This window comes from Rhinatrema bivittatum, chromosome 9 (assembly GCF_901001135.1).
Source record: "Rhinatrema bivittatum chromosome 9, aRhiBiv1.1, whole genome shotgun sequence".
In the NCBI taxonomy this organism is placed as follows: Eukaryota; Metazoa; Chordata; class Amphibia; order Gymnophiona; family Rhinatrematidae; genus Rhinatrema; species Rhinatrema bivittatum.
The window spans coordinates 63229671-63246024 of NC_042623.1; the positions used below are offsets into that span (position 1 = coordinate 63229671).

Genomic DNA, 16354 nt, shown 5'->3' on the forward strand with positions numbered 1-16354 from the left:
ATGTCACAGATGATTTGCTATCAGGGTTGGGAGTGTGATTGTATGTACTTCTGACTGCTACACCGATGTCACAGGTGGAGCCTGCTATCAGGGCTGAGTGTGTGACACACTGATTAGAGCACAGAGCTAGTAATTACTTACCTACTGCTTGTAAATCACCTTGTGTATGTCACTAAACTTCCTGGTGTTCAAACTATATTAACTACCTAGGTTCACAGATGGTTCTATACACATAATAAATATTATTGGATAAAAGTACTATATTATTTCCAAGAGAGGATAATTTCTGTAATTTTCCACTTTCAGTGACATCTGAAAGAATATAGAGAACAAGCTCAATGGCTATCCCTTTGTCAGGAGAATTAAATGCAGGCTGAAATCAGACAAGGCTAAAAACTTGAATTTGTACAAGTCCTGGTTGGTGCCTTCAGTCTTTTACTGTAGAAAGGGGATAAACTTACATAAGAGAGACAGTAAAGTGGAAGCGCTGCCGCAGGCCCTTGAAGGTGATGAAGGACTGAGGAGGAAAGCTTCTTGTGGTCATCTCACAGTAAGGCCTCTCGTATTCTCCGGGTGGACACTCGCATTTGAAGCCTCCAATGAGCAAGTTAACACAGGTGCCCCCATTCTTACACACTCCGGGAGCACAGCGGCCAGAGCGGGAGCTCACGTCACAGTGCTCTCCTGGAATAAATCAAAGAGAAACATAAGCAGGACATAAGGGGAGCAATTACTACAATGAATCATTTTTAATAGTTCTAGTAAAATGTACTCTCAAAAAAAAAATAAAATAAAAAAAAACTCATCAGCACAAACACCTAACAATGAAGATCAGCACTTGCCCACAACGTTTTGGATATTGATTTATCAAATATTTGCAATGCTGCAGGAACTGAATGACACAACAACAAGAGTCCCTTAACTGATATGAGCTGGAGTCAGATCAAGTGACAGCTGACCAAATTTCTTTTGTAGCCAAAACAAGTAAGACCCAATTCAAGCAGTACATCAACGGACATGTCCTGCATTCTTCTTCTGCTTTAATGAAATCATGCTGCAGGCAGGATGCTGCCTCTCTACACAACTGCAGCCCACAAGAGTAGCCAGATGAGCTGTGAAAGCACATGGAAGAGGACACTGGTCCACAGGAAGCAGCCAAATTCTTCTGGTTTACACTAAACTAACCTGGCCTCCAAATGATGATTCCTCTCTAAAACGAATGAAAATAGGCAAGTGTGTGTCGTGCTGTCTTAAAAGATCTAAAGTTAACTTAAAACAGAGCCCAGGTAAAGATATCCAATCAAATTTTAATCAAGCAAGGTTGAAAGTCTCAAATATTCAAAGCAGCAGGCATATAAGCTTCAAATAGTCAAAGAACAGTCTAATTTAAGGTCCAGATTGGGTCCTGTCTAAAAAGAAACATGGACCTAGAGGCAAAGGTTTCCCCAGCAATTATTCCTGTGCAATGTTGCCCCAGTGCTAGAAAACTGAGCTCTGACCCTTATTAATAGTTAGGAACCTTTGTTTTTAGTTTTTTTATTTTGCCCTGGAACTTCAATGTTATTACAAAATAAGTCAGTGGAAACATGTTTCTTAATAAAATAAAAACTAAAAACAAATGTCCCTAAATATAATGTAGTAATTATTAATTTGGAACATTCAAAAAGGAATCTTACTAGCATTATTTTCCATCCCTGACAGGTAGTCAGTAATTCTAAGAATATTAAAGGTGTACACAGCTGGCTGTCGAAGTCATTTTTAAATAAAATTACTTTATATAACTATAGAATAAACAGAACATTGCAATAAACTGTCTTTTTGGCACAAAGTAATGTGACACAATCGTTAAGCAGATAAAATTAGTACTAATATGATTGTATGCAATGCCTTTCATTTAAACACGATCACAATACTCTTTACAATTCATGCAGCTACATCTAGGGCTCCAGTCTTGTTATTCAGCATACAATTCATTCCTATGACTGACTTGATAAAAGAAATTAATTTGGACCAGAAACATTATAAATACAGTGGAATAAAACTAATATGCTCCTTCCACTTACTCTGCACATTTTTGAAAGCTCTTCCTCTATGGCCACTTACCATTATGCATCTAAGTAATAATCAGAATCTATGCAAACACAGCAGGAGGCAAATAACCCAAAACAAACAAATGAAGATAGGACTCATGAGAATTATGAGGCACACCTACCATTCCCAAACATGTACAAACAAAAACAAATGTTACCAAAAAACAAGCAACATAAAGAAAAAAAAATCACCTCCACTAGTTAATCACACAAAAAAATGCAATGCAATGCAATTCAAACAAATTCAAATCTAAGTGGTGAAATAAACAAAATCAAATAACTGAATATTAAAGGAGGCTATCATACCAGAAGAACTCTAAAGGGCATAAGAACATAAGATATGCCATACTGGGTCAGACCAAAGGTCCATCAAGCCCAGCATCCTGTTTCCAACAGTGGCCAATTCAAGTCACAAGTACCCAAGTACTGGCCCAACCATTAAATAGATCTCAAGCTACTATTCCTTATTGATCAATAGCAGTTTAAGAATTTTTGCTCTAGGAACTTATCCAAACCTTTTTTAAGCCAGTTACACTAACTGTGGTAACCATATCCTCTGGCAATGAATTCCAGAGCTTAACTATCAGCTCGATCCAGTAAAGTCCGCGGGAGAGCGGACGAACGCCCGCTCTCCCGGCGCGCGCACCGGCCCCTCGCCGGTGCGCGCTATCCAGTATTTAAATGAGGCGACGCGGTGCAAACGGGGAAAAGGAGGCGCTAGGGACACTAGCGCGTCCCTAGCGCCTCCTTTTGGCCTGGAGCGGCGGCTGTCAGCGGGTTTTGACAGCCGACGCTCAATTTGCCGGCGTCGGTTCTCGAGCCCGCTGACAGCCACGGCTCGGAAACCGGACGCCGGCAAAATTGAGCGTCCGGTTTTCGGCCCGACAGCCGCGGGCCGAATTCAAAATTTATTTATTTTTTTTTTTTTACTTTTTTTTACTTTTGGGGACCTCCGACTTAATATCGCTATGATATTAAGTCGGAGGGTGCACAGAAAAGCAGTTTTTACTGCTTTTCTGTGCACTTCCCTGGCGCCGGAAGAAATTAGCGCCGACCTTTGGGCGGCGCTAATTTCTTAGAGTAAAATGTGCGGCTTGGCTGCACATTTTACTTACTGGATCGCTCGGGAATACCTAATAGGGCCATCAACATGCATTTGCATGTTGAGGGCGCTATTAGGTGCCGCGGGCGGGCCGCGTGTTTTCCTCCCCTTACTGAATAAGGGGTAAGGGAAAACACGCGTCCAGAGCAGGGTGACAGTGCGCTCCGACGGAGCACACTTTACTGGATCGAGCTGTATGTGCTGAGTGAAAAAGAATTTTCTTCAATTTGTGTTAAATGAGCTACTTGCTGACTTTATGGAGTGCCCCCTAGTCCTTCTATTATCTAAGAGAATAAATAGCTGATTTGTATTAACCTGTTCAAGGCCTTTCATGACTGTGTAGAATTCTATCATATCCACTTCAGTTGTCTCTCCTCCAAACTGAACAGACCTAACTTCTTTAGCCTTTCTTCATAGGAGGAACCGTTCCATGCCCTTTATCATTTTGGTCACCCTTTCTCTGTACTTTTTCCAGTGCAACTATATATTTTTTGAGATGCACAACCAGAAATGCACAAGGTGCGGTCTCACCATTGAGCAATACAGAGGCATTATGACAGCCACTGTTTTATTTGCCATTCCTTTCCTAATAATTCCTAACATTGTTTGCTTTTTTGACTGTCACAGCACACTGAGCCGATTTCAACGTATTATCCACTATGACGCCTAGATCTCTTTCCTGGGTGGTAACACCTAAGGATACAGTTTAACACTGTGTAACTACAGCAAGGGTTATTTTTCCCTATATGCATCATCTTGCACTTCTCCACATTAAATTTCATCTGCCATTTGGAAGCCCAATCTTCCAGTCTCATAAGGTCTTCCTGCAATTTATCACAATCTGTTGAGATTTAACTACTTTGCATAATTTTGTGTCATCTGCAAAATTTGAGCTCCTTGCTCGTCATTCCCTTTTCCAGATCATTTATAAATATATTAAAAGGCACCGGTCTAAGTATAGATCTCTGAGGCACTCCATTGTTAAAACAGACCATTTAATCCTACTCTCTGTTTCCTGTCTTTTAACCAAAAATGGAATGTGAAGTTATTGGATGGGTCGGGGGAAGGGGGGGATGTAGGAGACAAGTGGCAGTGAAGGGGGTATGAGCAATGTGAAGGGGCAAGATGGGGAGGGAGGAGGAGGTGGTAAGGGAGGGGGAGAAGATGTTGAGAGGTCTGGAAGGTGAGCAATTGTGTCTAAGGTGAGATGAGAGCTTGTCTAGTTTAGGAGAGGAGAGGGGGTGGCTCATAGAATCTAAAGATCTGTGTGTATACTAGGTGCTTGGTAATTGCGCATCATAATAGGGGGAGGTGTATAATGGTGCGGTGTGTATTTAAGGTAATGCCAACTTAACCAATGCCATCTTTGTAGGCTTGTTGAAATAGCCATGTTTTAAGTAGGTTTGTTTTGTTTTTTTTAAAGAATTTTGTAATCTTAGGTTTTTTGGTAACGAGTTCCATAGATATGGTCCGGCTACTGAGGTTGCTCTTTCTCTGACTGTTGTGAGGTTTGCGATTGAGATTGGTGGGACTGCTAGTAGGGCTTTGCTAGCTGATCTTGTGTTTCGTTGTGGATTGTGCTTTTGGAATATAGTATTTAGGCAGTCTGTTTCGTTATGTATGGTTTTGTGAATGATGAGAGCATTTTGTACTCTATTTGTTTTTCTATGGGTAGCCAGTGCAGTTCTTTTAGAACAGGGGTGATGTGTTCTGTTCTTTTGGGACCGGTGAGAATTCTAGCTGTGGCGTTCCTTAATATTTGCAAGAGGGCGTGTGGTTGTTTTGGGAAGGCCTAAGAGTAGTGAGCTGCAGTAGTCGAAGCATGTGAAAATTAGGGATTGAAGTATTGTTCTGAATTCAGGTTGGTTTAGGCGTGGTTTTAGATGTTTAAGTATTGAAAGTTTGTAGAACTTTCATGGCTATGCTTTTTTTGAAGCTCAGTTCGGGATCAAGCCATATGCCCAGGTCCTTCACGTTTTCTCTCAGTTTGATTATTGTATTGTCAATTTGAATTGTGTTATTGGGATGGTTTCTTGAGCTTTTTCTTTCAAGTAGTATGCATTCCGTCGTGTCCATATTCAGGCACAGTTTCATTTGAATTAGGGTATTTTTTATGTTGATGAGATGTATGGCTGAGAGTTTAAGGACATTCTCTATAGTGCTTGTTACAGGGATGATTAGTTGGATGTCATCAGCATATATGTAATAGGTGATGCCGAGATTCGATAATAGTTGGCATAATGGTAGAATATAAATGTTAAACAGAGTGGCCGATAGGAGTGCCACAAGGATCAGCTCTGTTTCAACTGGGATAGATTCTGAGAGGGAGCTGTTAATGTCCACTTGGAATGTTCTGTTTTGGAGGAAAGAGGTGAACCAGGCTAATGTTTTTCCTGTTAAGCCAATTTCGGATAGTCTGTGAATTAGGGTTTTATGTTCGACCGCATCGAAGGCTGCAGACAGATCTAGTAAGATGAGAATGTATTGTTGGCCATTGTTGAACCCTCTTAGGACTGTGTTTGTTAGGTTGATGAGTAATGTTTCGGTGCTGTGTTTTCTCTGGAAACCATGTTGTGTGGGATATAGAATGTTGTTTAGTTCAAGATGTTCATATAATTGTTTCAGAACTACCTTTTCTGTTAGTTTAGCTAGTAGGGATAAATTGGATATGGGTCGGTAATTGTTCAGCTCATTGGGGGTCTAGGTTCTTTTTTTTTTAAGATGGGCTTAATTGTTGCCATTTTGAGTGTGTCTGGTAGTTCAGCTTCTTCAAGAGATTTATTGATGATTGATGTTATTGTTGGGGAGATGAATTGTGATATCTCTTTTAAAGTTCAGTGGGTATTATATCAAGTTCATGTCTAGCCGGGTTTAGTGTTTTGATGAGGTTTTCAGTTTCAGTGGATGATAAGGTTTCAAAAGAGGACCATGGAGTTATGTCCATGTTGATTCGCTGTATGTTTTGAGTCAGGGTTTTGTTTATGTTCTCAGAGATTTTACTAATTTTGTTTTTGAAGAAAATTGCTAGGTCTTGGCTTAGATTTTTGTTTGTGTTTGAATTAGTGTTATTTTCTCCTGTTAGGTTTTTTACAAATGTTGAATAGAGTTTTTGGGTTGTTTGAGAAGTTCTGTATTTTTTTGCTGTAGTAATCTTGTTTAGTTTTGTTTATTGTGTTTTTATAGTATGCTAGGTATGTTCAGTATCTGGCTAGCATTCGTGGGCATTTGTTTCTGCGCCATTCTTTTTCTTTGAGTTGATTTGGTATCTCTTAGATGCTTGTTGAATCATGGGTTGTCTGTTTTTCTTTTGTTATTTATCAGTATAGTTCTTTCTGGGTTTATATTGTTGGCAATTTCTGTAGTTATTCTATGCCATGAGTGTGTGGCATTGTTGATGTTAGATAAATCTAGATTATTTAATTGCTTTCCGAGTTCTTGTTGTAGGAGATCCAGGGGAAATGGTGGTCTGTATTTGAGTGAGTATGGGATGTTTGTTTCTGGGTTGTTGCTTGTTTCCACTCTCTGGCAGTTTATGAGATGATGGTCAGACCATGGTACTGGGGTGTTGGATATTGTGGGGTTTGAGTGGAATTTATCATTAGTAAATATCAAGTCTAGTGCGTGACCTGCTTTATGTGTTGGGTTGTATATTAATTGTGTGAAGATGAGGGCTATTAGTGCATCTATCAGAGTTTGGGTGGTGTGTGATAATGGAGTTTTGTCAGTGAGGAGATTGAAATCTCCGAGTATAATTGTGGGTTTTTTTGTGGTTGATGGTTGAGACGAAGAATTCTATTAGTGGGGAGATGTTATTGTCTAGAGGTTTGGGGGGGGGGGAGCGGGGGGGCAGTAAACCAAGTAAATCTGGAGTTTGGTGGAATCGAATAGGGCGACTTCATATTGGGGTGGAAGAGAGTTAGGGATTAATTTCATAGCAAAACTTTTTTTTTTAACTATTAACTCTGCGTTTTTTTCTGGGTATAGAGAAAAGATCATATGTGTTATTGGCTAATTGGTTGATTAATACGTTGTTGGATTTTTTTAGCCAGGCCTCAATCGCAATGAAGTCTGTTTTTTGTTTTTGTTTTTTTAATTTAGTCTTTATTGTTTTTTAACAATTTACAAAGCATATATACTTTGTTAATGAAACATAGTGTATCATGTCTGGATACTAATAGAAAAAACATATTACATCTTATTCAAAGATATCACTACTATACATTGTAACAATTCCCAGACAGTTTACAACTTATTAGACCCCAAAAAGGGGGGGGGGGGTGATGTAACTGCAAATTTAAGGAGTTTATAAATGAAAATATATTTTTACTCAGAAATTAGGTGACCAGTTCTCACAGCATTATTCTAAAGACATCACTAATTACTACCTAAAAGTAGTACTGCTCTCTTTGCTTCAACAAAGCTTTTCAGCTGATCAGGATGATAAAAGATGTAACTATTGTTCTCATATTTTATTACGCATTTACACAGAAACCTTAAAATATAGGATGCTCCCAAAGCTATCACATCCGATTTCAAGGCGAGAAAATTCTTCCATTTGGTCTGTTATTTTTGTGAGGTCAGAAATATTCTAACCCACGACCCCATAAATATTTCATTAATCTTCTTAAAATATGCTCTCATGATTGTTCCCTGGTCACTCATTAAAGAAAGATATTAACAGCGTTGTTCTCTCTGCTATTTCATAATCAGAGGACTCAAGAAAATCTGTTACGTTTTCCATTACATTCTATGGTATTTGTTGTTGTTTTAACTGTGCTTTCCGAACTGGCAAAAAATAAACTTTTTTTTAGGGGTGGAGTCTTCTCCGGACTAATTTCTAATACTTCGTGGAAATATCGATTCAAGGTCATTTTAGGAATTTCTCCAATTACCCTAGGAAAGTTTATTATCCTTAAGTTTAAATGCCTCAATGAATTTTCTATATTCTCGATTCTTCTACTAGCAGCTCCATAGTCCTGTATTATATTTACTTGGACTTCCTTGATCTTTTTCACTTCATTTTCCAAACTAAGAAATTTTTCTGTTGTCTCCATTTTATGCCCTTCAAAGTTCTTATTTAACATTTCAAGCTGATGAGAAACAAAATTAATCTTTACTGAGCATTCTGAAACCGTCTTTGCTAGAGCAGAGGCTAGATTCCACAGCGAATCTAAAGTTACTACCTCCGGTTTAGGAGTGGTTTCACTTGCAATGAGTGACTGTCCTGGGCTTACCCCTTCCTCCTCTCTCTGGCTCAGACCACTTCCAGATGTCATTTCTCCAATGTATATTGGAGGCACGGGAATCCCCATCGTAGCGGCCCCCTCATGTTGGATGTCCCAAAGCTCCCCTCTGGAGCCTGCATCCAAATGCGGTGTCGATGTTACCCATTCTGCCGGAGGTAGTGTGATGTCAAGCAGGCTGAGGGATAGTTCTTCCGAGGATGGGTCACATTCTCCTCCCTGTGACCCAACAGCCGGACCTCCCAGCTCCTTTCTAGCTGCAAGTTCGATACACTGCGCAATGGTCGTCTGCCCCACAGGCTGCGAAGGAGTAGAGGGGTAAATCCTAGACTTTCCTTTGCGTTTCGGAGGCATTGTTTTACAGATAGAAAAAGTTTAATTGTCCAGAACGCCGGAGCAGCATCACAGCGTTACCGCTCTGGGCGCCATCTTGACTCCACCCGAAGTCTGGTTTTTTATCATGTAGTAAGTCCGTGATTAGCATGAATTTCTTTGTGAGAGATTGAGCGTTTATGAGGAAGAACATTAAACATATCAGGTATTTTATAGAGTTATTGATGGTTATATTTACCAGGTTTCCAGGTCTCATAGGTAGTCGCTTTGAAGGCTTTAGGTTCGTCATTAGATTTTTGATTAGTTGCATGTTGTTGGGGTCAGATATCATTGAATGAGAATCACTCAGTGTGACGAGTTGGATTTAAGGTGTTCCTTATGGCGCTTCTGGTGGTGACACCTGGTGGGAGGGCCTCTCGATCGGGTTACTAGGGCGCTATTGGTAGGCGGCATGCTCTTGATGGTGAATTTCAGGATATTGAATTTCTGTGTCTCTAACTTTTTCTGTGCTGGGTTTGGTTAGGGACTAAGGTAGCAGCAAGGAGAAGAATAAAGGGACGCACTAAGGGACAGGCCCCTTAGTCGCAGTTCTTTGGCGTGAAACACCAGAGGCTCACCGTCGCTCCCTAAATCGATCTGTCCCATGTCGCATCTTCGATGAGGTAGGTCGGTGGGTGGAGCTTCGGGCCAAGGGAGGCAGGCCGCTTGATGGGGTCCGGAAGCTGGCCTGGTTGTCCAGCGTGGTCGCGGTGGTCCGAGGCTTCTAGTACTGCACTGCCAATTTGGTTTGCTTCTTTAATTTCTCTTAGAATTTCACTGTACATCTCACCATCTTGGCCAGGTGGACAATAGAAATATACTATCACTATACTCTTTCCCAACACACCCATAAAGATTCAATTGTGCATTTAGTCTCTTACATGATCTTTATCCTGTTGGACTCTATGCCATCCCGGAAATAAAGCGCCACCCCACACCAAATTGCTCCTCTCTATCATTGCAATATAATTTGTATCCTGGTGTAGCACTATCCCATTGGTTATCCTCTTTCCACCATGTCTCTGAGATACCAAATAAGTCTATGTCATTATTCACTGCTAACTCTAATTCTCCCATCTCACTTCTTAGACTTCTGGCATTAGCATACAATCATTTCAAAGTAGGTTTTTTTGTTTGTATTAACATTCTGCTTTTCAGTTGACAGGGATACATTTTTAATTTTAGCTTAGATGAGTCTTTAATAATAGGAACTTGGACTGCTTTCTTATTATTGAAACCTCTCTATTGGAATGCCCTAACTCTAATGGTTCATTATTATCTTTTGACGATACCTCCCTCCGAACCATGCACTGCTGAGTGACTGTCGGCTTTCCGTTTTGATTTAGTTTAAAAGCTGCTATAAGTCCTTTTTAAAGGTTAGCACCAGTAGCTTAGTTCCAACCTGGTTAAGGTGGAGCCCATCCCTTTGGAAAAGAATCCCCCCTTCCCCAAAAGGTTCCCCAGCTCCTTACAAAACTGAATCCTTCTTCCTTGCACTATCGTCTCATCCATGCATTGAGAGTCCAGAGCTCTGCCTGCCTCTGGGGACCACACAACATACATCAGAAGAGGAATACAAGAAATTGCATCAATATTTTATTTGCATTTTATAAGCCTGTCTAACATTAAAAACTATCTAACACACTCATACTATACCCATGCACTCACATCTAAAAACAAACATCTTCAAAAAACATGAAAATCGGAAATGTTATCAAATAATTCAATTATAATAGAAAGTGCAAATGCTCACATCATATTTTAAACATTGTACAGTAAATAAATCAATAGAGTCAGTCCTCAAAATGTCCATTTTCCCTCCGAAATCGGAGCGGCCTCGGAGGGAACGGTGACAGGATGCGCGGCTCGGCGCGCGCTGGCTGCCCAAAATCGGCAGCCTTGCGCGCGCCGATCCAGGATTTTAGAAGATACGCGCGGCTACGCGCGTATCTTATAAAATCCAGCGTACTTTTGTTTGCGCCTGGTGCGCAAACAAAAGTACGCGAACGCGCTTTTTAAAAAAATCTACCCCTTAGAGAATAGCTACTGCCATTAGCAATGGTAACATGGACTTGACTTAGTTTTTGGGTACTTGCCAGGTTCTTATGGCCTGGATTGGCCACTGTTGGAAACAGGATTGCTGGGCTTGATGGACCCTTGGTCTGACCCAGTATGGCATGTTCTTACATTCTTATGTTCTTATTTAGAAGCTCAGTCTCCTAGTCTCACAAGGTCCTTCTGTGTTTTCACAATCTAATGCCATTTTAACAACTCAAAACAATTTTGTGTAATCTTTAAATTTGGTCACCTCACTCATTGCTCCTTTCTGCAGATCATTTATGAATATGCTATATATCACAGATCCCAATACAGACTGCTGAGGCACTCCACTAATGACCTTTCTCCATTCAAAAAACTGATTACTTAGTCCTACCCTCTGTTTCCTTCTATCCAGTTACCAATTCACAATAGGACACTGCCTCCAAGTCCATTTCCTCACAATTTTCTGAGAATTCTCTCATGAGACTGTCAAATGCCTTCTGAAACTCCAAATACACTATATCAACTGGCTCACCTTTGTCCACATGCGTATTTATACCCTCAGTAAAATCTAGTAAATTGGTAAGGAAAGACTTCTTTTTGCAAAACCCGTGTTTATTCTTTCCCATTAAACCATGTCTATCTATATAGTCAGTAATTTTGTTTTTAAGAATAGCTTCAACCATTTTGCCTGGCACAGACATCAGGCTCAGTGGTCTATAGTTTCCCAGATCACTCCTTGAGCCCTTTAAAAATTAGCATCACATTGATCACCGTGGCTGTTTTAAATGATAGGTTACAAATCACCAGAAGCTGGACTGCAATTTCATTTTTTAGTTCCTTCAGAACTCTGGGAAGAATACCATCTAGTCCTGGTGATTTGTTATTCTTTAGTCTGTCAATCTGAGTTATTACATCCTTCAGTTTCACAGTGATTCCATCTAGTTGCTCAGAGTCATCACAATAAAAAAAATGTTTCCAGTGTGATGTGAGCCTGATATCCTCTTCAGTAAAGACAGAGGGAAAGAATTAATTCATTTTTTCTGCTATTTCCTTCTCCTCCTTGACCACCCCTTTTTTTCCTTGGTCATCTAGCAACCCAAACTGACTCCATCACAGGTTTTTTGCTTTGAATGTACTTGAAAAAGGTTTTATTACTTGTTTTTACCTGTATGGCAAGTTTCTTTCAAATTCTCTCTTAGCCTACTTAATTAGTTTTTTACATTTAATTTGCCCATGCTTATATTCTTCCCTATTTTCCTCATTTGGGCCTGTTTTCCATTTTTGGAATGATGCCCTTTTGGTTTTAATTGCCTCTTTTATCTTACTATTAAAACACATCAGCAGTGATTTGGTTTTCCTTTGACATTTTTTAATGTAGAAAATACATTTCTCTGGGCCTCAAGGATGGTGATTTTAAACAGCATCCACATCTCCTGTAAGTTTTTTTTACCTTGTAGTCTGCTCCTTTCAGTTTTATTTCTTTTTTTGTTATTTAAATTTTTTATTAAGAACACATTGATATACATTTAAACAAACCATGTACATGTAACCACCCATGTCTCACTTGGCATAATGCATAATGTACAACAAAAGCATAAATACTGTAAAAAATATTGTAATTTAGAATGCATAAAATATCAATAAAGCAATTATACAAACATCTGTATAGTTTCCATTTTTTTTTACTTTACCCAAAACATAGAACCCCTAATCCCTGCCCCCCCCCCCCCCCCCGCCACTAGCCAAATCAAAAATGACTGAGGTACTATAGGAAGATTGAAGTATAGGTTGAGAAAGTAGGATATACTCATCCAGAGAGAGATGTCCAGACACTTGAGTGACTACATGGGGTCAAAAAGAAGCATGATACCCTGTAAGAATCCCCCCTCTAAAACTCTGATTTCCAAGAGCAAAAAGGAGACCAAACCTTCTTGAAGCGGCCAATAGTTTTGTTAGAATGTGCTGTTATTTCTGCTAATACATATAATTTCCCCATTTTACCTTGGATCTCCCGTAAAGTAGGCAGGATAGGCGTTTTCCATTTACGTGCAATTTCAATTCTAGTGGCCGTGCAAATATATTGCACCAAACCCAACTCAGGCTGTTTTTTCAAGGGAGAAGAAACACCCAGAAGAGCCAGGGAGGGAGAAAGCTCACAAGGAGCCCCCATCATCTGCTGTATCCAATCTCCAACTTGTGTCCATAATGAGCGAACCCGCTCACACTCCCACCACATATGAAAATAGGTCCCTACAGTCGGACAACCCCGCCCACATTGATTAGAGAGGGCAGGATTCATTCTATGCAATTTTACCGGGCAGTAATGCCAGCGAAATAATAATTTCAGGGAGTTCTCAATCAAATAAGCCACTATAAGCCCCTTACCAATATACTTAAAAATGGTCTCCCAGTCTTGTTGATCAAAGGTGTGCTGAAGATCAGCCTCCCAAGCCAGCATATGGGTTTTTTTCGTAAAGGCCACCCTCCCCAGGAGAGCATATATAATCGAAAGTACTTTGGTGGCATGATTCACCTTACAGCATCGCAACTTAAGTCCGATTTTCCCTGCTGGAGATGACCCTTGAGCAACATGGCCTGATCAAAATGTCTCAATTGAATATAAGGATAGAAATCCGCGTCTAATAAATTGTATTTTGACTTCAAAACTGAGAAGGGAATCAATCCCCCCACATCCCAAAGTTGTTCCCAAATATATAGTCCTTTTTGCTGCCACCTCCTAAAAGCTGGATTCTCATACCCCTGAGAGAAGGAGTTATTCACATAGAGATTTGTACTATGATGGTATTCTCTTGAGCCAGTAAGTAAATGCCATCGCGCTAACCAGACATCCAGGGGAACAAGCATCATGGGGGGCAGTAGCTCACGGAGCGGCAGGAGCCAGGTTTTTTTGGGTTGCCAGAGAAAACTAAATAAAAGAGTGTCTCCCACTAATTGTTGGCTAAAAGTAACCCAAAGTTTGGGAGAGCTCTTTCTATGCCAATCCACAAAGTTCCGGAGTTGGGCAGCCAAATAGTAGTCAGCTAGATTAGGAACCCCCAGACCTCCCTGGGACCGATGCTTATACAAAGTAGTACGAGCTATACATGGTTTCTTCCTACCCCATATGTAGGACATAATTATCTTTTGCCAAAACAATAATCTCCCTTTTGGGTTGGCCACTGGAAGAATCTGCAACAGATATAAAAATTTAGGAAGCACAGACATCTTTATTGCGGCAATTCTGCCTATCCAGGATATACTATATCTGTTCCATTCCCCCAGATCTCGTGAGATCTTGCGCCAAAGTGTATCATACCTTAGTGTGAACAAGTCTAGTGAAGCGCTAATATAAACTCCCAAATACTTTATATATGCATGTGCCCGTTTGAAATGAAAACGAGATTTAAATTGCAAAACCATAGTAGGAGGAACATTGATATTAAGGATTTCTGATTTGTCCGGATTAATCCGGAAACCAGAGACAGCGCTACAATTTTCCAGTACAGTGGTTAAATTAGGAAGAAACATCTCAGGTTCAGTTATTGTGATCACGACATCATCTGCAAAAAGAGATAATTTATAATGGAAGCTCCCTATCTCCACACCCTTGATGCCTGGATGATTCCTTTCAGTTTTATTTCTAACAAATATCCTCATTTTGTCATAGTCTCCCTTTTTATTTTCTTAGTTAAGTGCTATTGCAGTCATTTTCACTCTCTAGTGAACATACCAAATCTTATTACATTATGATCACATTTTACTAGTCAGTATAATCTCTGTTAGCATTTTGCAGTCTATTTCCTCATCCTAGCAAGGAAGGCAGTAATATATTCCCACTCTCCTGAGGAGAGTTTTAAACTATTTATTTATTTATTTTTAACTTTTATATACCGATCTTCTTGCATGGGATACAAATCAAACCGGTTTACAGTGAACAATAGCCTTGCCTGAAAGCGTTACATAGAACAAGAAACATCACAATACAACTAGAACCATCAGAGAAGGGTTTTAAACTAGAACTAGAAACATCAGAGAAGGGTGAACAAAACTGTAAGGTAATTCAAACATTAACGGGCGGATTTTAAAAGCCCTGCTCGCCGGCGCGCCTATTTTCCATAAGCTGCCGGCGCGTGCACAACCTTGGGACGCGCGTAGGTCCCGGGGTTTTTGGACGGGGGCGGGTCGGGGGCGGGGCCGAACGACGCAACGTTTTGGGGGCGGGACGCGGTGTTTCGGGGGCGGGCCCGGGCGGGCCCGGGGGCATGGCCGCGCCCTCCGGAACCGCCCCCGGGTCAGGTCTCGGCGCACCAGCAACCCGCTGGTGCGCGTGGATTTACGTCTCCCTCCGGGAGGCGTAAATCTATGGATAAAGGTAGGGGGGGTGTTTAGATAGGGCCGGGGGGGTGGGTTAGGTAGAGGAAGGGAGGGGAAGGTGAGGGGAGGGCGAAAGAGATTTCCCTCCGAGGCCGCTCCGATTTCGGAGCGGCCTCGGAGGGAATGGAGGCAGGCTGCGCGGCTTGGCGCGCGCCGGCTGCCCAAAATCGGCAGCCTTGCGCGCGCCAATCCAGGATTTTAGAGGATACGCGCGGCTATGCGCGTATCTTATAAAATCCAGCGTACTTTTGTTTGCGCCTGCTGCGCAAACAAAAGTACGCGATCGCGCAGTTTTTAAAAATCTACCCCTAAATACAGATATAGAAAAGCAAATGTTGCTTACCTGTAACAGGTGTTCTCACAGGACAGCAGGATGTTAGTCCTCACATATGGGTGACATCACAGGATGGAGCCCAATCACGGAACACTTCTGTCAAAGTTTCCAGAACTTTGACTGACCCCTACTGGGAATGACCAGCATGGCACTAACCCTGCAGCCAGCAGGGGTCCCCCTTCAGTCTTGTTAAAAAGCTATAGGTAGTGCCGAAAATAAAATAAGAAAAATGTTACGAACCCAACACCGCGGGGCGGCGGGCGGGTTTCATAAGGACTAATATCCTGCTGTCCTGTGAGAACACCCGTTACAGGTAAGCAACATTTGCTTTCTCACAGGACAAGCAAGATGGTAGTCCTCACATATGGGTGAGTACCGAGCTGAGGATGTCCGAGTATGCACCAAATGTATTCAGGCGTGCAAGGCACGAGGCCTGGGATGAAATTTGGCCGAGGGCATCCTGAACCCCACCGGGCAGGCGGAAGGGTGTTGGTACATCACATTGAAAATAGGTTGCGCAAGACAGACTGGCCGAAGATGGAATCTTGTCTTCCGGCTTTGTCTAAGCAATAATGGGCTGTAAAGGTATGGAGAGAACTCCAGGTGGCAGCCCTGCAAATGTCAGGAAGCGGCACCGAGTGAAGGTGTGCTACTGAAATCGCCATGGTCCTCACAGTGTGCGCTTTAACATGGTCTTGAAGTGAAATGCCCGCTTGCTGATAGCAAAAGGATATGCAGTCTGCCAAACAGGAGGAGAGAGTCTGCTTACCCACAGGCTGCCCCAATTTGGTAGGAT

At 41.4% G+C, this 16354-nt stretch overlaps 1 protein-coding gene across 3 annotated transcripts in view; it reads right to left on the bottom strand.

The window, feature by feature from the left end:
* Positions 1 to 16354, bottom strand: part of CELSR1 (cadherin EGF LAG seven-pass G-type receptor 1) — a 564861-nt gene that overhangs the window by 298416 nt on the left and 250091 nt on the right. For all 3 annotated transcript variants that reach the window (XM_029617243.1, XM_029617241.1, XM_029617244.1), the window contains exon 3: positions 462 to 684. In XM_029617243.1, the coding sequence (XP_029473103.1) occupies positions 462 to 684 (223 nt within the window). The remainder of the gene's footprint in view (positions 1 to 461; positions 685 to 16354) is intronic.